The following is a 23,737-nucleotide window of genomic DNA, read 5'->3' on the forward strand; positions in this document are numbered from 1 at the left end:
TGCCGGGCCGGCCCCGGCTCGCAGAGCGGAGCAGGGCCGAGGGGCCGCGGGGCCGCGGGCCGGGCAGCACCAGGCGCGCGGGGAGCTGCGGGATGGGATCGGTGCCGCCGCCGAGACCGGGCCGGGCCAGGAGGCCGGAGCAGGAGCTGCGTGCCGGGGGGGCTCCCGCTGTGTCCCAGCTCCCCCGGAGCGGGAGGCGCCTCCGCCCAGCGCCTGGGTCGGGGCCCGGGCACCAGGGCCCTGCGTTCCCCGGGCCCAACCCGGATCACGGTGGTTTTTAAGATACAGGTGGGTACTTGTGCACGAATGCGGCGTCCTGCAGGGCCGGCTCCAGAGGTGCTGCTTTCCTCAGCTGAGGAGTCATTACGTATTTTTGAATTCATATGTAAATATATAAAAATGTGTGTGTATATATACACTGTACGTAACTGTATGCATGTCTGTAAGTACAGTATCTGTATAACACATGTATAAAATCATGTATTAAAAATGACTCAGATGCCGATTGCTTAACGCAGCTGGTCTCCATTGCGAGACCGTCCCTGGTATCCCGGGATAAAACTGCTGCCGGTCACTGGCGTTGGCAGAAGGTCGTGCGTGTTCGTGCTGTGCAGCCCTGGGGGCTGCAGGCCGCGCTCCCGCTCTGCTTCTCTGGGAACCGCTGTTGCCCCACACAAATGGCTGACGCCCCTCTCCTTTCTGTGGGGCAACAAGCTCGAAGGCAGTTTTAGTCCACGCTGCTGCAGAAGCTGGGAGGGGGCCCGGGCACCTTCTCTGCAAAGAATACGAAGGGGGCCAAGCAGAAAGCTGGACTCCTAAAAGCTGACTGGCAGGCTCTGAAGGCCCTGAAAACTGAAGACCGTCTGTGGTGTGAATGGGAGGAATACAGAGCAAACGGCCAAACGGGTCGCAGTCTGCTCTGTAAAACCAGTCAAGTAGTGAGCTGCTCTGCTGACCTCACTGTAAGGATCAAAATGTTATGTAAACGCATGTTATGCATAATTTGGACACTTCCGGAGACACTTGTGACACTGAGAGGCTTTTAAATTATTTCGGAAAAGAGGACACTGCTGTTTGTGCTTCCTTTACCTTCATGTGTCTGTGCTGTGTGTCTGGGAACCTTGGCAGAGACCAGCTCAGAGAAACCGGAATTGCAGCTTTCCAGGGTCAGAGGAGGGGTAGACATGGAAAGGTGCTGGTGTTACCAGTTATTTCTTTCAGTAAATCATGTTACTCATCTGGGTCTTGCTGGCACAGCACTAACAACCCCCCACGACTGGCTTGCCAGGACTGGAGACCTCAACTGCAGCTTAAATGTTTCTGTGGATGTCAAGCCCTGCATTCCCTAATCCACCAAGTAATTCTTGTCTCCTCCTGGAGCGCTGGGACTCTGTACACACCACAGTAATCTCTTTTTTTTTTTTTATCCTCCCATAAGCATTGTGCCCAGAACTGCCTGTGTGTTAAACTGAGCTGCTCCGTGTCCAGCCTGCACCTTGGTAAGGAAGGTGCTGCCCATGATGGGCACAGGCTCCGGAGCAACCGTCTTGGTGTGCTCCCTTCTCTTCATATGATTCCTAACAGAGCAGGGCAGGAGTGTGCATTGGGGCAGGCGAAGGTCCGATTTCTGTGAGTGTCTCTCAGATAAATTCCGAGGGGTATGAGGGCCCTGAACTCTTCAAGATGGTCATAATTTTATCTTTAAAGCTACCTTGATTAAGTAAGGAAGGAGGAAAGAACTACTAAGAGAAAGGTAGTTGGGTAGTCATGAATTATGTAATATTTTGTGTCGAGGCATCAGCCTCGATCAGAGTTTTTCTAGATTAATTTACTTCAACTGTGCTTGGGATTCATCTGCTTCAAATGACTTCTTTATCTGTTCCGGCATCCAGGACTTTCTCAATTTTGTGGAAAATCATGCATGTTTATTTCATTTTTGGGTTCTTCTCGCAAGATTATTACAGCCCGGCAATGACAGGCCTGAAGACTGATCAGGAGGTTCTCGGAGAACTTGTGAAAATGAAAGTGCCGGCGGTGGCCGAGCTGATGGAGAGACACGGAGTCATGTGGACCCTGGTGGTGTCGCGCTGGTTCATCTGCTTGTTCATCGACATTCTTCCTGTAGAGGTAACGGATGATAAAGTCATTTTAATGCACACGTGCGATCACTAATTTATAACCCTTTAATACCAATAGTTATCAACTGCAAGTCAAGAAGCTGTCATCTGCATTCTCTCTTTTCTTGCAGACCGTGCTTCGAATATGGGATTGTTTATTCTATGAGGGGTCAAAGATTATCTTTCGCGTGGCCTTAACCTTAATTAAGCAACACCAAGCTTTTATTTTGGAAGCCACGAATTTCCCCGACATTTGTGATAAATTTAAGGAGATCACCAAAGGGACGTTTGTAACGGAGTGTCACAGTTTCATGCAGGTAATATCTCCACAGCTTTTAATCATGAATTAAAAACAAGACAGAAATGCCTTGCTCCATCAAAATTATGAGTACAGTTTTGAGAAACATAACCGCTAGAATCACTGAAAGGATGAAAAATCTTTCTTATTACAGAAACTGAGAAACTCTAACTCTTTTTTTTAATAGTTATTTTAAAGGATTATTATCTAACTCTATCTATAGCAATCCAGTCATATTATCTGTTATGGGGCAGGCGGTGGGGGTGGGGGAAATCCTCCTGCCCTTTTTACTAGTTCGAGTAGGATGTTTGACAAGAAAATAACTTCAGTGAATACTTTCAGTAAACTATGGGTTATGCTCCTACATCCTTTTCAGGTGAATTGTAACACATCAGGGTAGACTAAACACAAAATGGGTTTTAAACTTGCACTGATAGATATTCACCATAACAAAATGTGAAGTATTAGGTTTAGTCATGGAACAGAAAGGTAACAGACAGTTCTTGCCTCCACTCGAAAGAAATAGTAAGTGCCCTGAGAAAACCCATTCAGAGGCGGGTACCACTGCCTGTCCTTGCATAATATATATTTTTTTCCCTTTCTACTTTGCCCCTGCTGCTTAGTTACTTACATTTAACAGCAGCTGATTTTAGCAAATCTGGCCTGTGAAATGAGTTTACCTGAACCCTTGGGGTTCAAAGCAGCTTTTGCAGAGTGCCTGCTGTGTAAGGTAAGGGGGGCCAGGCTGGGAGCTGCTGCCTTCCCTGGCCTTCGCAGCGCTGCCCCGTGAGCCGGGCAGGAGGGGAACGGCAGGGGCCACTTCTCCGTGCAGCGACCAGAGCTGGGGGCTCCCTGGAGAACGGTTTGACCTCTTGTCGAAGCCAGGGTTTTACCTAACGCCTCTCCTCTTCCTCAGAAAATATTCACGGAGCCGGGCAGCTTGTCCATGGCGACAATCACCAAACTCCGGGAGACCTGCGGCGAGAGGCTGCTTTCTCAGGGATAACCCACCCGGCTCAACCAGCTGGTCAGAAAGGACAAATTGACACATTCCTCTATTTGCACTGACTAAAAGCACACTTTAAGCTTTCCGTGAGTTAACTGACACTTGACCAATTTTTTCCTGCCTTTTGAGTAAGTGTTGTTAACTTTGTTCTGTACGTCAGACTTGGTAACTGGAACTACTGGAAACTGGTGATTTATTTTGTGTATTTTTTTTAATTAAAAATTGTTTTCCAAGTAGAATGTGATTGGTGTCAGGATACTCCTCCTAAAAATAGTCACTGCCCTTGTCTCTTCAGGGCATTCTGTAATGCTAGAGAAAACAGGTGTATGGAATTACATATCCTTCCTACTGTATTAACTGTGCTGCCTATATCATTTGTACAAAATAAATAATTTAATTTGTCAAAACCTGTTTCTTGCGGGGGTGAAAGGGAATTACCTGGTCCTGATCCTTGACCACGGTGAACTAGAGTACCTGTCTCTTGATTTGACTGTCACTGCTTGCTGGAGTAAAAGCATTTTCCTTTTCCCCCACTACTGCTGTGCGGAGGGAGCTCCATCACTCTGGAGCAGTCAGGTCAAGGCAGCAGTTAACTAGCACTAAATATAACGAGCACCTTGGTAACTCTACACAGCTTGCAGTGGCTTCAGGTAAAGGTGCAGAAAAGCACAGCAACCCCTTCTCACTGATTACACCTCCTATTTTTATGGTTGTTCAAGCTTTTCCAGCTCAGTAGCTTGTAAGAAAGAAGTTACTCGACCCAAACTCTGTAAGCAGTGTTTCTTACCTTGCTCTGAGGGCTGTGGGAAGTAGGCACTGCTCAGAGGACACATTTCGGGTTCACGCTGCTGTGCGGAGGCTGCGCTCTCGCTGCTGCCCCGGTACCTGCAGCCTCCCCGGGCAGCCCCTGCGCCAGCCCCGGCCCGGCCCTCTCGTGCCCTCTCGTGGCCGCAGCCTCCTGCAGGGCAGGGGCCCTGTGAGGGCAGCGCTCGGCCTGGGCAGGCTCCCGCACTGGAACAAACACCGACAAAGCCTGGCCTTTACCACCCTCTCCTTTATAGGTTCCACCCCAGCCCTTCTCCTTCCTCCTCCAAGGCAGCTTACCGCTAGCGGCAGCAGATTATTTCATTCCATAGGCAGCGGGCTGGATTTTTTCCCAGGTGCTCTGAGCCTGCTTTCTTCCTAGTAAAGACAACTGATTAATAACTTGCATGTGGCCCAAGGTGTATGGAGAACAGCAGTATTTCCCAGGTACAGCTCACCACGTGGGACTTTGGAGTGGCAAACTGCACCCTGCAAGGGCCTAAGCCCATGGCCAGCGTTTCTAGAGCTGTACATCCTGGTGTTCAGGAAGGAGATGGGATTGAAAGGTGATGTGCAGCTAAGCCCTAGGCCATCACATCGTGCAGGGGTGCAGAGTTACTGCAGGCTTTCTCCTTCTTACCCTAAGCAATGGTGAAAACTGCTTTTAAAGTAATACTAGGTCCTCATCAATACAGTACTGGGCTATGCCATCCTTTACATTCACTAACAGCACTTTTTCCTCAAGTACTTTATTTCCAAGACATGAGCACCTGCTGCCACACCAGAAGCACAGCCCTGCGGGGCACAGGTACTTTCTGCATCACCATAAAACGTGCAGCTCCCTCTGCCTTGACGTACTGGGGCAGATGGGCCCCAGTGCTCCAGCCTCAGAGCAGCCCATTGGGCTCTGACTGCTGGAAAAGCAGCAGTGGCCCCTGCACCGGGCCCTGCCTGCGCCCTCCTGCTCCTGCTGGCATTGGGGCAGGGCGCGCGGTGCAAGGTGCATCCCTGCAGCAGGCTGGACACGCGGTGCCACCAGCACAGCCCTTCAGAGCAGCGTGGGGCTTTCGGAAGGTGACCCTCAACGGGACACACTAACATCCTGCCCGTTCTCAGCAAGCTGCAATTTCATGTTAGCTAGAGCAGGATTTCAAGTCACTGACGTGGAGAAGCAGCTTTACCTTTTACAGACAGAAAGTACAAACACAAACATTCCCTCCCCAAAGAATAACAGCAATGAGCCCCCGTTTTGAGGGGACACACACAGGTTGGCCTCACGCTTGTGCTGTCCTGAAAGAAGAGTGAAACGTTAGTTTAACATAATCCCAAACCAAGGACTGCGAGAAGCTTCAGAAAGAGAGTCAAGACAGAAAGAGACTCAAGACAGAACATGAGCACTTACCAAAGTCAGATCTTTTAAAAAAATGATCAGACATATTAAGACATACAGAAAAAAAAAAAGTGTCTTTATTAGCATTGTTACAGGCAATGCATACATAAGAACTGATCCTTAAAGTGTACAACCCCCAGCCAAGTTTGAAGCAAGAGAATCAGCAGATTGAAATCTATATTGTACACGTGTGCAGTAACAGGATCTCTCTGGACCTTCCAACAGAAGAGACTGAAATCACTTTACAAAAAAAAAGTAAATAAAAATAACACCCATTTAAAAAAGTACCAGCTCCTAACAAGCTGGCAGAGCATCAAAAATATCAAACAAGGGAGTTGTCCAATCATCAAGAGTTCCTATAAGGTTTGAGTATTGCGCTGTTCACACCCTGCATATGCCAGGCATCGTGTTTAAAGCTTAGTAAAAAATACACACCTAAGAGAAAAGGTGGAGTTGAGATTTCAGATTTCGATGTTGTCAGTTGTTACTAAGTGTCTTTAAATACATTATCAGTATAATTAAATTCCTCACTGGATGGCAGCAGTACCAAGAATGCTATTTTTCCCTTTGTTAAGAGTTTTGTAGTTGAGTCAATGTGTATTAGCAACATCCCTGTCTGGAATCTTTAGTTGACATCACCTTACGCCAATTCTGAAAAAGCACCCTTAAAAACTTTTAGCTTGTTTCTAAGTGGGTAAATATTTAAACTAGTTAGCAAAATTAAATACCAGAATTTTCAGTAATTTTTGTGCATAGTTAAATGCTGCAAGATGATTTCACATTTAATAAAGCAGACTTTGAGAAGAAGCAATTTGCAAGAAAAGGTGTTTCCTTAAAACAATCTTAGCTCAGGGAAAATGTTACTCTTTTTGTTTTCTCTGCTTCTTGCAATTGCTTTTTATCTACACTGGATTTGAGTGCAAGTCATTAAATTGTTTGATATCCAGCGTGGCTCCTCTTCCTGCCAATCAAGTAAGCAATCAAGACAATGAGAACAAGGCCAGCAAGGGCTGCACCAACTATTATTGGGATCAGCATGTTATTTTCATCCAGTTGGCATTCTTCCACTGAAAAGAGAGAGGGAAAAAAAGTATACATTAGGCATTAGTCCACCAGCAGACAGGCATATCCTTGAGCTCAGGTTTCCACTCTAAGCACATAGATAAAACAGGTCTGAGTTTAACGTCTAGCTTGGCTTTGCCAGAAACAGAAAGGAAATGGAGTTTGATCCTTCCGGATCAAATCTTTCCAGTATTATTTGTTGCATGCACAATGTAGGGATTTATAATTGTTTCCTTCACGTGCTGTTAGTGCTGTTACGCACAGAGCTGTGGTTTGTGCTCCCAGCACCTCCCTCCCTTCATCCTGCTGGCTTTGACCGCAGCCACAAAGGTCAGTGCAGACTAAAGCAGCTGGAAGTTTCCCACATCTTTGCCCCCTCGATATAAGTGCACAGGAAAAACTGGCAGGAAAAGTTAATGCTCATCTTTAACTCTTCTCTGGACTAGGAAGTGCTCCTCATTTCCAAGCTTTTTCATATTTCTTTAGTAGCTTCAGCTCAGATGTGTTATGAACTCCTGCACCACCTGTAACAGGGCATGCAGAGGTGGAGCACAGCACTTAAGAGCTGACTTTGTAGAATTAAATGAAATTGTGATTGAAATATTTTGTGTTAATATCAAAGCGTGAGTTGCAAATCTTTGATAGATTTCACAAAGATAGACCTCTTACCTGCTCCAAATTTGTCTCCATCGATCTTGAAAACTTGTATCTGAACATTGAATACGTTGAGAAAGGCTTTGTCCGAGACCCAGAGGTTCTCCTCCGCGCTGCACTTGTAGGAGTTCCCCACTGAAGCTCTCAGCTCGCTCATGCTGTTGTTGAACGCTTCAAACTTTGGAACTGGGCAAAAGAGAGTCTTATTACAGAACCTTGGAGAACAGGTGCAAGCTCACAGGGCTTTAATTTTAAGACCACTCATCCCCTTTAATGCAGGCAATATTTATAAAAATAACCTTCTAAAGTCAGATGCTGATGATTCCTTACCTTTTGCTTCAGAAGGCAGAATCGTGCTCACATTCACACCTTGCAGGAAGAACTTTTCAGCACTTGAATTCTTTAAAAGACAGACCAGTAGTTGTCATTTAACCCACTGATGTACAACGTAAGCTGCTAAGATGAGGGCTCAATTCTGCATGCAGTTACAGAAGGGTTTTCGAAGCACAGTCTTTAATTGAAATGCCAGCACCCCACAGAGCAGCCTCGTCCCCTTTAGAGACAGAAGCTTCTCTCTGCTCTAGAGGAGGTTACAGGCAGGGGACGAGGGGGGACTGCTGCTATCAGACCCCCTCGCTGAAGTCGCTCTCAGGCGATGAGGATGGTGCCTGCCCTCACCTGTGCTGCCGGAGCACAGTGTTAGAGACGCAGAAAGTCACCAATAGTGACAGATGAAGGGGATGACACTTGATCCAGCATGCATTAAAAGCAGCAGGGAGCTCCTTGGATTCAGTCCTGAACAGTACAAAGCTGCTAGTGCAGCACTAGCACAGGGCGCTCGGAAACTGGGATCCCAACCACGGGAGGAGACCATGAGACAAACTCACGGCCCTTAATGCTGCATACAGAACATTAAAGAGAATTTAAATCCATTGCCTCAGTTCCACCATGAGATGAGATGCCTGTGGCATGGGCTATACTTCTGCTACAGCAGATCCGCTCACAGAAAACATAAAGCCTGCATAAAAAGCCTTGAGGAGTGAGCAATGCAATCCTGTAAGTCATTTCCTTTAACTCATCAGAAATTCCCATCGCAGACAACGCGTGTGAAGATACATGGATTTTCCTTCCTCCCAGTTACCCATACATTAAAACCCTGAAATCCCAGTATTAAAGCAAAGAAATTATTCCCTCTTCCTGTAGCTAAATCTCTTACTCTTGGACTTGCCCCAATTAGCTTGTCCCCATTCAAAGCACCACAGACCCTGCATGCTTTGTCTAGAGATTCTTACCAGCGCAAAGTAAAAGATAAGTCTCGTTTTCTCAAAAGTCAAAGTCAACGAGGCAAAAGTGTTGTTGCACGTCCCAGAAGAAGTTGTATTGTGTGGTACAAAATTCAGCAAATCTAACCCCATCTACGAGAGAAGGGAATTGGTTACGACTGTCCCACCAGCACAGGCCACTGCTCCCAGACCTCCCTCCTCACTGGTCTCTGGGTTGGAAATGGGCTGTTCCAGCAGCACTGCAGTGTGACACTGCAGGAAACAGCCTAGGGAGCTTCACACAGTGAGGTGGCTATAGCACATTCCCCATCGTAGCCAGCAAGCAGCAGGCCTCAGCCCTGAGGGCCCAGCTTTCACAGAATCACAGAATGGTTGAGGTTGGAAGGGACCTCTAGAGATCATCTAGTCCAACCTCCCTGCTCCAGCAGGGTCACCTAGAGCACGTGGCACAGGGTGGCATCCAGGTGGGTTTGGAAGATCTCCAGAGAAGGAGACTCCACAGCCTCTCTGGGCAGCCTGTTCCAGGGCTCTGTCACCCTCACAGGAAAGAAGTTCTTCCTTGCATGAAGATGGAACTTCCTGTGTTTCAACTTATACCCATTACCCCTTGTCCTGCCAGTGGCCACCCCCAAGAAGAGTTTGGCCCCAAACTGCCTCCGTTACGGCCTCGTGCACCCGCAGCGGCGCCGCACCGCGACACTAAGCGCTTCCAACCGCCCGAGACGCTCACAGCAGCAGGCGTCAATGAGGGCTCTGCATGAGCTACAGAAAAGCAGCCGTAGCTGCATCCACCTGCAGCTGTGACCTCAGGTCAAGCCACAGGACAGGAAAAAAGGCTGGAACCACAGGTCCCTCTGTATCATGGGAGAGCTTGGACATGTTTTCAGCTTCCTACTGAGCGCCTATTTGCACCAGCAGTGGAAGGAAATGACCTGTGCTGGGGCCACATTTTCGTTTTCATCAGATCTCTCAGTACAAGCTCCTTTACCTAAGCAATATTTAAAAACCCAACTAGATGGCACTTGATACAGAATTGCCCCAAGTCACATTTTGATAGTTTCACTGCTTTTTGAATAGTCAAATACACCTCCTGCATTTGTCAGGTAAGTTTAGTACTCTTACTGAATGGAAAAATCTTCAGTGACAACTTGCAGGGCAAAAGAACTGTGTCTGAGCATTCACTGACTTTATCCAAGTGCAAATCTGAACACGGCACCATGGATAAACATTATGAAGATTCAGGATTTTGTAGAAATCAGCCTGTAATAATTTAGCAAGTCCTATGCAAAGAAGGAATACAAAGGTTTTGAAGAAGAAAAATAATTGTACCTTTTCATCTTTTTTGAGGTAGGTGACATTGAGCTGCAGCCCCATGGAGGCCAGCACACAGGTCCCGTTGGCACCGGTCACGTTGTACCTCCCAACCGCGGGGCTCTGGGGCGACGCGGTCGGCGCTGCGGTCGCTGTTGGGACCTGGCTCGTCGTGTGCCGGGGGGTTGTGGTCATCACAGTGGTGGAGACCATGTCTTCAGCACACTCCGTCTCTGCAGAGAAGTGAATACAGGCAGTCACCAAACAGAAGGAAATTACATAAAAAGTCACTTTTTTTTAATCCTGAAGGCGAAGGGGGATGCAATTTTAAATAGCTTCTCCTAACACAAGATACTACAACAGGAAAGATCTTGTTACAAAGGGTATTTTTAAGAAACTTTTAAAACCTAACATGAAAGTGACATCTTAGCTGCTGTTTTACACAAACTCTTGCACCACATGTGCTTTTATTCATTGACTGTCATTTTACTCCTCTATGAAATGCGGAGGAGCACAATCACGCTACGCGGTCAGAGCCACTGCCTTCCTGCCAGATGCCCAGAGCAAGGAGAGCCTGGACCCTTCATGGGCACATGTGTGCCAGAGGCAGACGGCCAGATTTGGGGCCAGCATGAAAAGCAGCCCCAAGGAGATGTGCTGCTCTGGCCCCTTCCTTCCACCCAGTGCACTAGCAGTTTGTGGGGATCCTCCTTCATCACTCTGGTGATACCTGAAGGCAAATTAACAACCCCCTCTCCAGACACCTCAAGCCCTCCCAGCAGTGCTGGGGCTCCTCTACCCTCCACAGCGTTTTTCACGTTCCTGCTGCCAGGCGTTCCCACATGGCCTTTCCCTGGGAGTCTCGCACACTTTCCCTTTGCAGCCCCCCTCAGCAGCCACCTTCCCTCCCCGCTGTGCGAGGTAAAAAGTTGGGATGCCTCCATCCAAGCCAGACTGCCTTCTCTCTTCATCCAGTTCAGCACCAGCTTCCAAGGCAGCAGGAGGGAGGAGGAACGGGGGCCTTGGCTTGCTTGCCAGGAACACCTGGCTGCGGGACGGCAGCTTGTGCCGGAGCCCGACACGGCACTGAGCGCCCAAGCCAAAACCAAAGGTCACAGCAAAGAGCAGGGTGGGAGCGAGACAGGCTGCAAGCCAAGGTCACGGCCCTGCCTCAGGGATAACAGCTTATGAGCCCTTATAAGGATGGCAGGAATGACAGCAACCCTATAACTTGTGTCAATTTTAGCAGTGGGAAGAATCCTACTGCTCAAATTTAAATCATGTGCTCCTTGCAGATGCTAGATATATCATATATGAAGATACATGAAATACAGCCTCCACACACAAGCAGTGACTTAACTTGAGCTTAAGAGTGAGAAAATGGAACTCATTTAAAGGCAGGCCAATCACACCTTCTGAACAGACTCCAGGGCAGCACTTCCCTATTTCTGCTCTGTTTCTGGAAGGTGGAGAAGCAGAAAGGAGATGAAAGAGGCAGGGAGGGAGAGCTTCTAATGAAGAAGCTTCCAGACCTAAAGTTCATCAATCCCCGCCAACAGGATAGGGAAGGTCTAGAGAAGAGTGGAAAGGAGGAACTGTTCTAGAGGGAACGCTGCAGTCAGGAATAAAGACACAAGAAGGATAAAGCAAAGACTATTGAGTGACTTGAATAAACGTAGTAAGAAATAATAATAGTAACAAAAATACATAGTTGATCGGAATAAAGCTCTGGTTGCAGTCCCAAGATGATAACAAAACAAAAGATAACAATAAAAAAAAAGGAAAGCATTAATATAAAAAAAATAAGCAAGGCAGTCGGGATGCGGAAATGAAAACAAAACAAAGACCTTGAACTTGGACCAAGCAGGGCCTGTCCCTGGATCATATGAAGTCATGTGCCTTTTGTAGGGTTTTAATAGTTTCAAGACATAGTGATACCATAGGATGAAGGAGGAAAAAAACAAACAAATGAAAAAACAAACAAAAAAAAACAGGCAGCTGTGAGGAAGTGATCCTGGCAACTTAAGCCACTCTAGATGAGAATGAAGGAAGTAGGAATAGAAAATTAGGCAAATGCTGATAAACTTTTGATGCAAAGGAAAATGAAGTAACACCCTTCCAAAATAATGCAATACTTTTTTTAAAAAATGAAAAACCATGCAAGAGCAGGTTAATAAGTGGTGTTGAAAGGAAGATTACTAGAAAGTAAGGAGATTCCATCACAATTCTGGAAATTAAAAAACATTTTTTTCTGATGAATGATACCTGTATCAAGACCAAGGCTTGCAGTAAAGCTTGCTGATAATGGAGCTGGACGAAGATTGACTTAAAGAGGAACATTTAAAGGCAAAGAAAATTAGATTTCTTTTTTAAATGGCAACTTGGTGTCTACATTTCTTCTGCACATCCTAGTACTCTGAATAGGAAAGACTGACCAAGAAATTAATTCACACCAATGTCTGAGCCAGTAGTGCAAGGCACCATAAAAACATAAAAATATCCACTTCAGGATTACGATGCCTCAGGTAACTACTGAGTTTCTTGGAAAGATGGGGCAAAGGAGAGATACCCTTGCAGAAGCCTTTTTTTTTTTTCCCCCCCCAATGAACTCACACACCTCCACTGATCTATTAGTCACAGGACTGATTTCAATTCAACAGAAGCACAAATAGGATTACCAGGCTAAAAATGTAAAGTTCTTCATTTCTCTTAGAAGAGGGGAGACTTTCTATTCATACCAGTAACTGCTCTCTCTGCCTTAATTTTAAGCCTGATGTTCCACAGGTGAGCAAGCAAGAGCAAGCCATATGAACTGAAGAGGGCTGCCCTAAAAGCAATCAGGGTGAACACCCCATGGGAACAGTCTGTCACCTTCATGTTACAGCAGAAAAAGCCCGAGACGCTTTCTCAGGATAAAAATTTTGTGCTTGAGGCTGACAGAGAGGATAATTGCTTACAGATTTTGTAAAGCATCCTGCACGAAGATGCATGTAGCTACTCCCTACAAGCCAGTCCTCCACCATGCCCCACTGCATCACCAGCTTTCCCCAGAGAATGCAGGAACTAGTGACAACAGCTTCGGGAGGAGTGTGCTGTTAAGGGATCAGACCCTCTGCCAGCCAGGATTTAGGCCACCTGCCTGGCTGAGCTACTGCAGCACATGTCTACACTCTTACTTGTGAATGGAAAGAATGAACCCTAGTGCTTGCACAAAACCCATGGAAATAGTATCTTCCAGTCAAGCATGCTGACACCCCTACAGAGAAAACCTCAACCAAATCCATTAGCAGCCTCAACAGATGCCACCACACAACTATCAGAGCTTCCCATCCAGTCTGTACCTACCTAGGTATCATTTGTCAGGACTTAAAAAATAAAGTATCATTGAAAACAATACTGGCTTACAAAATGCATTTTTCGTTACAAGATACCTACTGTTTATACTGAGAGTGCCATTTGTCATGTATGCTTCTAAAGTAACATTGCTGAAAGTGATGTTCATATTCTTCAGATTTATGTGCTTGGAGTTGACACATCTGTATTTTGTGCCCATATCTGCCCGAATATCAGATTTCTGTGATACTTTCACCACTTTTTCTGCAAGAGAATTACACTGCATTAGGATCAACAGCATTTACAGAAACAAAGCAGTACTGCATCTGGAAAGGGTAACACTGGAAAGAATAGCAAGTTTTTGTTTTACCTTCAGTTGAATTATGGAATAAAGTTTTATCTGACAGATTGTAGTGGAAATGTATCTCTTCAACTTGGTACTGGTTCGCACTCTTCATGAAAAGCAGGCTTAATGAATGTCCTGCTCCAAAACCCAATGCCAGAATTGCTCGAGATGTGTTTTGTTTACCACATGTGCTTCGTTGCAGCAATGTGGCATTTTGTGGAAGGAAAAAGTGTGCAACCTGAGGGGTACAGAACAAAACGCGTAAGTGGGATAACACAACGGCCGTTCCTTACTGCTATAAAACAGCCAACACTCACATAGCCCGTTCAGCTGTCTATTTATAAACATGCATCCGCTCTCCCAGCAAATAGCACGGCCCCGGCGCTCAGATTTCTAAGGATCTCAGTCCCTGTGATATTTGAGGAGAAAACAGCACACGCCTGCAGCACCGCTTAGACCTCACTCCCTTAAAGTGGCGCTAGAGGCATCTGTACAAGACAAATGAAATGGGGCAAACTCTTGAGTAGAGGTGAAAAACGGGAGGATTTACTGTTTGTTTCTTGCAGCACAACCAAGCGGGCGTTACAGAAGCTCACAGCTCGGCCTGTGCGGCTTGGCTGCAATTCTCCCAGTTCATTACGTGCCGACCAGTAACTCAGCACCTGACAACAAACTGCTTAGTGCAAAGTCAGTGGTTACAGTTTGCAAGAAACTGCCAAAGCCACAAAGCAGCCTCCTTTGAATGCAAACTTGTATAGCAGTACCAGCACGGATGTGGACTATGCCATGTGGCTCCCAGATCAAAGAAATTCCACCTAGTAGCTGTACCAGTAGCAAAGCAGTAGGGATTTTTCCTCTTCTAATCTCATATTGAAACTTACAATTGCAATGGAGTATAAATAATCCAAAATTCCCATTCAGGAGGAGAGATACCACAAATATTGAATTGAAAACCAGAGTAAATGGAAATAAGATTTTTTATTTTTTCCTTAATAGAATTTGCTGTTATATTGACTTTTGCTGCTAACCTGTATGCATAGGTCTGCAGACACTGAAACAGGCAGAGACTCACATAACAAAGCCACAGATTTCAGGCAAATTTAAAAGCTACCTACCAGTAGTCATTCAAATTTAGGTTTAGTCCCACGTAAGTAATTGCAATGATCAAGTTTACCTAAGGGAGGCTGGTAGCATTTTTTCTTTATAGTCCCAATAAAAGATATTTTAGTTGTCAATAAAACTGAACTTTTCTGACTGCATTACCATATATTTCATGTATTTATTATTTGGAACCGCTCCAGGCAGTGTCAGTCCTGTTTTAATTAGAGGAAGTATCAGTAATAAAGGAAATATTGAAGCAACTCAGCCAGAAGGAGGAATTGTCTGGGGAAGCTGTTTTTCAGGCCTACATATTTGTTCCAAGCTTCAGCTGCACACTTGCAATAACCTTTAAAACACATTTTAAAGCCCAAGCTGGAGGCAGCAGTGAGCCTCTCCCCTCACCTCTCTTTGCTCACTGCTGTTGTACTCCACTGAGAAGGCCACTGTCATATCAGCTACGAGGCAGACGTTACCGCTCGAATCTTTCACTTCGAACGAAGCAGCAGCCTGTAGGAAGCCTGCAAAGAGAGGCAAGTAGTTAAGTTCATGCCACACCAGCTTGTATTTTGGATCCCCAGCAGACACACAGGTACATACAGCTCCACAATTCGGGACTATGTCCCAAATTGCACAGTTGAATTTGGAAACTTGGCAAAGTCTGTACTAGCCTCAGCATCGCTACCAAACTAGTTTAGCACCTAGAAGTGTTTAAAAGACGATAGCATCCAAACGGAAACTGTTGGCACTCTTGCTCATTAGAGGAAACGCAAACAAACAAAAAGATGTAAGGACTGCTCAGGACCCCTCCCCGGGCCTCCCCCTTGACGCTCTCATGCCCGCCCCAGAGGCCTCCCGGTGCCAAGACTGCCTCTCCCCAGTCACTCCAGGCTCGCCTGAGCAAGGAACAGGCCCTGCGGCAGCGCCGACCGCCCGAGCACCGCAGCGTCCTCGCGGGGTCCCTGTCACCACCAAGCACCCCGAGCACCGCAGCGTCCTCGCGGGGCCCCTCGGCACCCCGAGCACCGCAGCGTCCTCGCGGGGACCCCGGCACCCCGAGCACCGCAGCGTCCTCGCGGGGCCCCTGTCACCACCAAGCACCCCGAGCACCGCAGCGTCCTCGCGGGGACCCCGGCACCCCGAGCACCGCAGCGTCCTCGCGGGGCCCCTGTCACCACCAAGCACCCCGAGCACCGCAGCGTCCTCGCGGGGACCCCGGCACCCCGAGCACCGCAGCGTCCTCGCGGGGCCCCTGTCACCACCAAGCACCCCGAGCACCGCAGCGTCCTCGCGGGGCCCCCGGCACCCCGAGCACCGCAGCGTCCTCGCGGGGCCCCCCGGCAGCAGCCGGCGGAGCTCGCAGCGACCCAGCGCTCCATGTGCTCCCGTTTCGGGGAGAGCGTGCAGCCAGCCGGGTGCTACTCCCGTGTCTGCAGACACTCCACAACGCTCTCTTTTAAGGGCATTTTCTTTTTCTGATTATGGCTTTTTTTTTTTTTTAAACCACACATCTCAAGCAAATCTCACTTGAAAGCCTGCACTATTTCTATGCAACTCTTTCACAAGCTTGCATCTGCAATCACCTCACAACCTCACAGAAAACTCAGTTTATCTCAAGCAAATAAGCTTTAAGGAGGCAAGCAAGCTAATCCATTCAGCTGCTGATACAGCAGGCAGATCCAGCTGAGAGATTACCTATCACCTAACTTTGCCCTAAAATGGTTTTTAAAAGCAAGTCTCAAATTTAAAACTTTCTGCTAAACCACGGTGCATACAACTGGATTATGGCAAATCTGAGGAAAAAAAAAAAAAAAAGGACTTCTGTGAGCAGGACTTGGGTACTTGGCACTTTGGCCATAGGAACACACTGGGAACTGCTTTTCTGTCTGGCAAGTCACATGTAGGACTTTGTCCCTACAAGAGAAATAGATCCTCCTGCAGTACCAAAGGTGGCCAACAATTTCATACACTTTATCCACTTGTTTAAAGAGTCTAGACTCAAAAGCAAAGATAGACACAAAAACAAATAGCACAGAAAAATGATTATTCCAGAGCAAAATTGTTTTCAGGTTTATACCACTCATGAAAGTGCACACAGTCATAAAGAAAATTATATCCACTGTAGTTCAGTGCAGTACTAGAAATAACCAAGGCTCTTCCATACGGAAGTCTCAATTTGCAGTGTTTTCTTCAAGTTGAATTCACATCTGGAACTTATTTACATTTCACTTAAGTGCTTGTTTTCTCAAGAACAGAGCTGCTTATACTTCCTTGAAGAAAAACGCAGAGACAAACCACATGAAGACAAGGGTGCTGACTTGAGCGCACACAAGGCCTGTCCGTTCTAGATTATTCAAGAGGAAAAACAAAGGAAGACCTAAGGGTACCACATGGAAGACAGATGCTGGGAAAGAACAGCAGACAAGTTACGCTTGGAAAGTAAAACAAGAATAAGGTGTCCAGACAAACAGTAATCTACAAGAGACTTAACGTAATGTTAAATCCACACTACCATGACGTGAATCCAGGTTTTGTTAGTGAGGAACAACCCCCTCCCCTTGGGAAGGGCTAGAAGCGGCGCCTGGGCTGGTGGTGACCGTGAGGCGATGAGACGGCGGCGCTGAGCACGAGACGTGGGGCTGCCCTCACGGAGCGGCAAGAGGGCTGCTCGGCCGTGAGTCAGCGCCGCTCACGAGGAGGGCGGCCAGGGCCGGGCTCAACACGCACGGGAACCACCGAGACAGCACGGAAAACAAAAGGGAGCAAGAACCTTAAGCAGCAAATGAAAACACCAAAGGAAAGAAGTTCCCCTCCTTACTATTTACCCTGTCCAGCTTGAGGCAGAGGAACAGCTCACTGGGCTTGGCAGGAAAGCAGATATTGAGTTTGGAAAAGCAGCTTTGGTGTCGACCCCTGCTCAACACGTGAATCATGGACATCCCTCAAGCACCAAGAGCTGGCAGTCAAACGTCAGGAATCCAGAAAAGCAAACTTCTGAATCAACCTGCTCTAGAAATATTCCTAAGTTACATAAATAATGCTCAATTTTATCACGCTGCATCATTAGTAAATACCACAGGTTGAGAATGTCGCTTGTCTTTCTGACACTTCCAGCCCCCAGCCTTGTGCTTTAAACACTCTTGCTAATAAGCTGCTGGCTCCTGTGGCACCACTATGTGCTCCACAGCAGTGCTTCTGACTCACGGAGCTGAACAGTTGCTGGACTTCCCAAATGCAAAAAGTAAGTTTGAGATCTTGAGTTTGATTCATTCTGCTGTCATGGATGGCTAGTATTCATCAAAGTATTCTAGCATCACAAAAACCTCACTGAGCCCAGGTGTTTCCTTGTACTCCAGCAGATTCCTCTAAAAGGCTACTTTTACATATGATCTTCAATATAAAATATAGTCATAATAAAGAAAAAGATAATAAGAACCTCTCATTTTAAAGTTCATTTATTAAATTATCTTGTCATGCAAAAAAGAATGTAGGTGGAACTGCTTGAGGAGCAGTTAGGTAAGTTACTCCAATTAAATCTAATATGCTTCATTATTTAACATATTTATACCAAAAACTTAATAGCCTCTGAAATAAAATAACCATGTCACAAAAAAAGATGATATTTGTCACATAACAACTTGTCTTAAACTGATTTGCCACACGGTATTACATTTAAGCTGAAAACCACAATGCTAGCAGAACACTCTAGCACAACAAATGATGCAGGCCTGAGCCCTGAGCCTTTTGAATATGGTTTTCAGCATGCCAGGATGTCTCACTTCTCAACCTCAGAGACATGGCAGGCTTCAAACTGTTTATTACTTAAATTCTATTAGTCAAGCATACCTACCTTTGGGTCACAGCAGACCATATGAGTCTATCTGGGCACAAAGTTCACCTCATAAGTAGTTTAAGTGATATGGGTATGTTATGGACTGGACTATTTGCATGTACACGGAGAACAACTATAATGCTAAGAGGAAAAGCATGCAGCTAGCCCATCATTTCTGTTCAGTGGCCTGAAGCTAAGGAACACTTGTTAGCAGACTCCATCACACATCCATTCTGTATCTATACTAATGGAGCCAGTATTTTACTACTGCCCTGCACCTCTGCTAACGTGTTTTGGCACTTCTTAGTGTGTACAGAGTGAACACTGCTATCTATGTGGCATTGATCCATAGAGGTAATAATAATAATAATAAAGGCTTATTCTCATCTAAATAAGGTATATTTTTTCACAGTACATGTGAAACAATATCTCCAGTAATTTACTCTTCTCAGTGGTTCCAGTGAACCCTGTCATCTCACTGCCTTTTTTGTAAATAAATGTGTTAGGCTCTAAAGATTTATGCCAGAGATGGGAAAGAAGAGCCCACTGAGGGCTCTTCCCTGTACTCTAATCACTTCTCCTCTAACATAAGTACCACTTCCAGAGATATCCCTGGTACAAGCTCTTTCACTTGCTTAGGATTCAGGATCTGCACTACCTTGATAGTGCAGAAAAAAAGTATATATAAATATTTCTTTTTCTTTTAAAAAATGGTACTTCCTACTTACTAACACCTCTGCTTTTAGGAGAGAAAAAAAGAAATCTCTTTAAAGCCTTTACGTATGAACCACTTGAGGCAAGATAATCTTCATAAAATTGCAAGTGTTTTACCTGTCATCAGTGGAGTCAGGAAACTGGAGAGAGAAGAATATCTGAAAAGCACATGAAGAAGCTGGACTGGTTTCGACTTCTGTCAGACATCTTGAACACGAGTGGAGTGGGAAAAGGGGCAGGCAGCTTTACTCAGAGATGAGCAAGGGCACTTCAGGAAGGAGGAAAAGAACCAGCTGTGCTGAATATGCAGGCGCTGTGTCTCTGCATCAGGCTCCAGGGCCAACCCTGGCAAAAGCATCCTGGCCAAGCAGCAGGTACCAATTCATGCAGCCGGTCTCAGATTCCATTTTTCATGCTGCTGATTTAAGTTCATGGGGTGAACCACTTGCATAGTTCACTTAGAAAAAAATGTTTTGCAGTTCAAGCTGACAGCATGAGTGGCTCCTGACTATATAAAAACGTTCATAAGGGTAGGAAAGCATCAGAAAGGAAGGGCCACTCAGTTCTGCTCCTGGGGCTTGGCCAGGTATTTGCACAATGGCATCGAGTCCAACCTCATCAAAACTTCTCTATGGTTTTCCATGCAGAGGAAGGGAGTCCGGGGTAGGTCCGCAGCAGCTGACAACACGAGTCCGTGCCCAGCTCTGAATCACCATCGTGCGACCCGTTTCCAGAGCCCCACAGGTTCCCTTTGCACTTGCCCCTGCAGCGGCGCCCCGGCGCGCGGTTGAGGCACCGCTCAAGGCTGCTGGCAGTTGGGCTGTCACTAGTGCTCTCACACGGGCAATTACAGTGATGACAGCCAGTAGCGCTGTCAAGTGACATGGAACGCTACGAAAGTCACCCTTAGTGTGAAAGGAACAGCAGTTTGTCTTCAAGTCGGTCAAAAAGGGCATGAAAGCATGACTTGCCAATTTTAAAATATTTTCTATAATATTAGGCATGCCATTTAGAAAGAAGACAATAAAGTATTCAAAGAGCAAATGGGTCTACTGTCAAGCTTAACAGAAAAAAATACCAAGAAATCAATGATGGCACTAATCTTTCTCAAAGAATTTCCAAATAATCATGTGTGACCCAAGAGGAGAAAGGTTAAGCTGCTGCAGTTGAACTGAAACAAGCAGTGGGAAGGTGCCTTTGCAGTACTAGAAAAATACTTTCCTTTAAGAAATACAGACGGCTTAACTGAGGCTACAGTAGTCAACTTCTCAATAAAATACCCATCCTGTCCTTTCAGCAGGGTTTCCCACCTCAATCCTAGAGTAAATTCATCAATCTACCACCTACGACTGATTAGGAATTGCCCTATTCCCCACAGAATAATCTAGAAACATGTTCTGTCAAAAATGAAATTTCTAAATCAGTCCAGACAGGAACCATGGAACTATGTCAAAAGCAGCAGGTCAGGACACCTAAAAGAGTTCTTACTCTGCGAGAAACAAGCTACTTTAAAAGTCTAAAAAAGCTGCAAAAGTCAAAGCTGACTAGCCTATCACAGGATGACAGGCTTCACACAGTCTCAAGTTTTCTACCTTAGTTTCGATACACCCAAAGAAACTATGAGGCATAACCAATACTGCGGGCAGCAGAAAGCAGCACTTGATAAAAGAGTATTTCAAGTGTCACACAATGTACAAGCAATTGTATATTTATGAAAATTGCCTTATACTAAGTCTCAGGCAGTTCTACATAACTAGCAACCCCAATATTAAAAAAAGCAAAAATTACTCACTGTCTGGAAATTATTATCCAAGCTTCCCCTCACTATCCCCGCAAGTTACTGTTTTAAAGACCCATTTGTGCTTGTTATCAGGGCAGTTCTAATCAGTGCATCCAATGCAACTACTGGCTCGGCTTAAAAGTCCCCTTTAGACCAGAGTTGTGCAACGGAAACACGTGGATTATGAGTCAACAGTGCTGAAACGGCATCGTGCTACCTTCCCAAACTCATTTTCCTTTCCCAGGTCTCAGACACTTCATTTACTTAGCGATATTGAACCCATGCTTGACTCTGGACTCTGAATTTTTGGAGATGTTTTCTTTGAAGCGTTTGTATTTTAGTAGGGAAAAGCTACATGCTGCTGTATCACACCCAAAGAGCACAAGCACCTCTGCTGGGTTTGGCACGCGATGCAACTGACTCTTCCAGGCCTTACTGGCAGATGAGTGTGATCTTCTTCCATATTTCAAAAGCAGTAGCTAAATCCAAGAGAAAAGCATTTCAGCTCCCATTCTCCTCGTCCCCATATTCCCGCTGTACACTGTATTGCCTAAAAGGTTTGCTCATTTCATAGGAGCATTTTATATTTGTGAGGAAATTCAGCAGCAAATACTTAGTGCTGACACACAAAATATTCAGCTCCAGAGCTTGCTGCCCAATGTGAGAAACTGAAACACAAAGTAGGGTGTGGTGAGCTACCTATTTAAAAAAAAAAAAAAAAAAGGTCAGATAGATGTCTGACTGGTCCCAAATCCAGGCCTTGGCCAAGGAATGCTTCACATATGAGCTCCCCATGCTAATCCTCAAGCCTCCTGCGATCTCTGAGTTACCCTCATCCGTGCTCACGGGGATGCCCGAAGGGCTGCAGCTGAAGGGCAAAGGAGCTACAGACGCCCAACAAGTTCAGCCTGGGTTAAGGCCTTCCTCTCTCATGCACCCCACGCTGTCACACATGGGCAGAGGCTCTCCATGCGCCACGGACACAGCACCTGCCTGCACTACATGATATAAAATCACAAGCTACCATTATGCAGAAATATTCGGTTAAAAACACAGGTAGAAGGCCCTGATGGTTAGGAAATACAGTTAGTTTTGTAATAAAATGATCGAGCTGGTATGAGAAGCCATCCACTTCAGAGGCTGGGAGCTGACAAAGCTGAACGCACGGGGACACGTTTGCAGCTGCTGGGTAAGCAGAACACCCCCCACAGCCCCCCAGTGCCACCCACGGCACCAGTTTGCAGCCGCGGGCGGCTCGGAGCACACCCGGGCAGCCCTGGTCTGGAGTCTGTTCGATACAGAGGCCGCACAGGGAGCCCCCTCCGCGCCTGCAGCTCCTGCCAGCGGGAGGCGCCGACCCACGGGAGCTGCTGAGCGCCCCGTGCAATGCAGAGCCGCCCGGAGACCGCAGAGCCCCCGGGCCCGACACCCCGAGCGGCCGCGGCTGCTCCGGGAAGGGCCTTGCGGCCCCCGCGCTGCGCAGCGGCCCAAGCGGCGGCTCGGGGCCCGCGGAGCACCGCGCAGACATAAACAGCAAGAGTAATTATTATTAACAAACCGGGGCTTGCGCGTCGCCTCCTCCCCCACCCCGCTCAACCGCCCCAACGGCCGCCGCGGGTGTCCGGTGACCGGCACGACGCACCCACCCCGCTCCGTGCTGCCGCAGGCCGCCCCCCACCCCTTACCGATGATGGCGGCGACGGCGAGCAGCCCCCGCGCGCGCTGCACCCGGGCCATGGCGGGGCCAGGAGCGGGGCCGGGACCGGGCCCGGGGGGCGAGGCGGGAGCGCAGAGACGGCGGCAGCGGCGGCGGGGGGCGGCAGCGGCGGCGGCCCGGCTGGTCATGTGACCTCTGACGTCACGGCCCCGCCCGGGCGCTCGCACGTGACCCGCCCGCGGAGCAGAGCGGAGACCCCGGCGGTGGGGGGGGGAGGGGGCGGTGCGGGGAAGTCTCGCGACAGCGGCGGGGGCTGCGGGGAGGGGGTCGTTATGGCGCCCAACGGCCGCTCGGTTCGCGCACACGTACGGAGCGCCTGTATAAACACGGCCCTGTATAAACACCTGTGTGCGCACTGCTGTGATCTGCGCACGAGTGTGTGTGTTGGTGCTCGTGACTCAGCGTATAGGTGTCCTGCCTGGTTTTAGGCATTTAACTGGTTCCCGAGAGGAGAGGGAAGTCATTCCTGGCCTCCCTGGGCCAAAGGGTGAGGAGGGCCAGAGGCACCGCTAGTTGGCAGTTAAACCTACATAAATTTTGTATTTCTTCCAGAATAAGTTTCTTGCTGATGAGTAAAAAGGCAGTCAAAGGTGAGTATAGTCGTCTTGCTTAGATTAAAACCAGTCCCAGAAGTTGAATAGTCTCAGCTACCTCTGAAATGATCTTCTGGCTGCATATATATATGAATATATGTACCCATGTGCGTATATTTGAGCAGTGTTATTTGTTTCAAGCTAAAAGAGGGGCTGCTAATGACTTGCGGTCATGTGGGCAAAATTGTGGTTGTATGGGGAAAAAGCTGCATGGGTAAAGCTATGTAAAATAGCTTCTCATGTTGTTTCATGTTTTTATATACAAGAATTTTAAGAAACCACAAATTTTTCAGAAAACTAGAAAAAAAGGGGAAGTTTGTCAATATCAGAATTGTCAGATGTTAACACAGTAAATGAGATGCAGGGCCTGAACTGTTGATCCTGCGTAATTCAATTCTC

The 23,737-nt window shown here is 47.1% G+C and overlaps 2 protein-coding genes across 2 annotated transcripts in view; one reads left to right on the top strand and one right to left on the bottom strand.

The window, feature by feature from the left end:
• Window positions 1-3,828, top strand: part of GRTP1 (growth hormone regulated TBC protein 1) — a 31,659-nt gene extending 27,831 nt beyond the window's left edge. Inside the window, exons 6-8 of the mRNA XM_088530424.1 lie at window positions 1,955-2,127; window positions 2,249-2,434; window positions 3,332-3,828. Of these exons, the coding sequence (XP_088386550.1) occupies window positions 1,955-2,127; window positions 2,249-2,434; window positions 3,332-3,421 (449 nt within the window). The 3' untranslated portion in view covers window positions 3,422-3,828. The remainder of the gene's footprint in view (window positions 1-1,954; window positions 2,128-2,248; window positions 2,435-3,331) is intronic.
• A 1,847-nt stretch (window positions 3,829-5,675) lies between these two features.
• Window positions 5,676-22,831, bottom strand: LAMP1 (lysosome associated membrane protein 1). The gene is made up of 9 exons (XM_088530339.1): window positions 22,714-22,831; window positions 15,108-15,223; window positions 13,629-13,842; window positions 13,361-13,522; window positions 9,944-10,158; window positions 8,624-8,746; window positions 7,662-7,731; window positions 7,347-7,517; window positions 5,676-6,682 (listed from the first exon to the last, which is right to left on the bottom strand). Exons 1-9 carry the CDS (start codon window positions 22,763-22,765, stop codon window positions 6,543-6,545), a joined length of 1,263 nt encoding a protein of 420 aa, XP_088386465.1. The 5' UTR covers window positions 22,766-22,831; the 3' UTR covers window positions 5,676-6,542.
• Window positions 22,832-23,737: the final 906 nt, after the last annotated feature.

This window comes from Tinamus guttatus, unplaced genomic scaffold (genome assembly GCF_059628265.1).
Source record: "Tinamus guttatus ecotype Peru unplaced genomic scaffold, ASM5962826v1 Tinamus_guttatus_pri_ptg000030l, whole genome shotgun sequence".
NCBI classification, from domain to species: Eukaryota; Metazoa; Chordata; class Aves; order Tinamiformes; family Tinamidae; genus Tinamus; species Tinamus guttatus.

Coding starts and splice junctions, on each gene's coding strand:
- LAMP1 (XM_088530339.1), bottom strand. CDS start 22,765: ATGGCCCGGGTGCAGCGCGCGCGGGGGCTGCTCGCCGTCGCCGCCATC. Junction 13,843..15,107: donor ACAGCAGTGAGCAAAGAGAG/GTGAGGGGAGAG, acceptor TGTACCCCTCAG/GTTGCACACTTTTTCCTTCC. Junction 8,747..9,943: donor ACCTCAAAAAAGATGAAAAG/GTACAATTATTT, acceptor CTTCTCTCGTAG/ATGGGGTTAGATTTGCTGAA.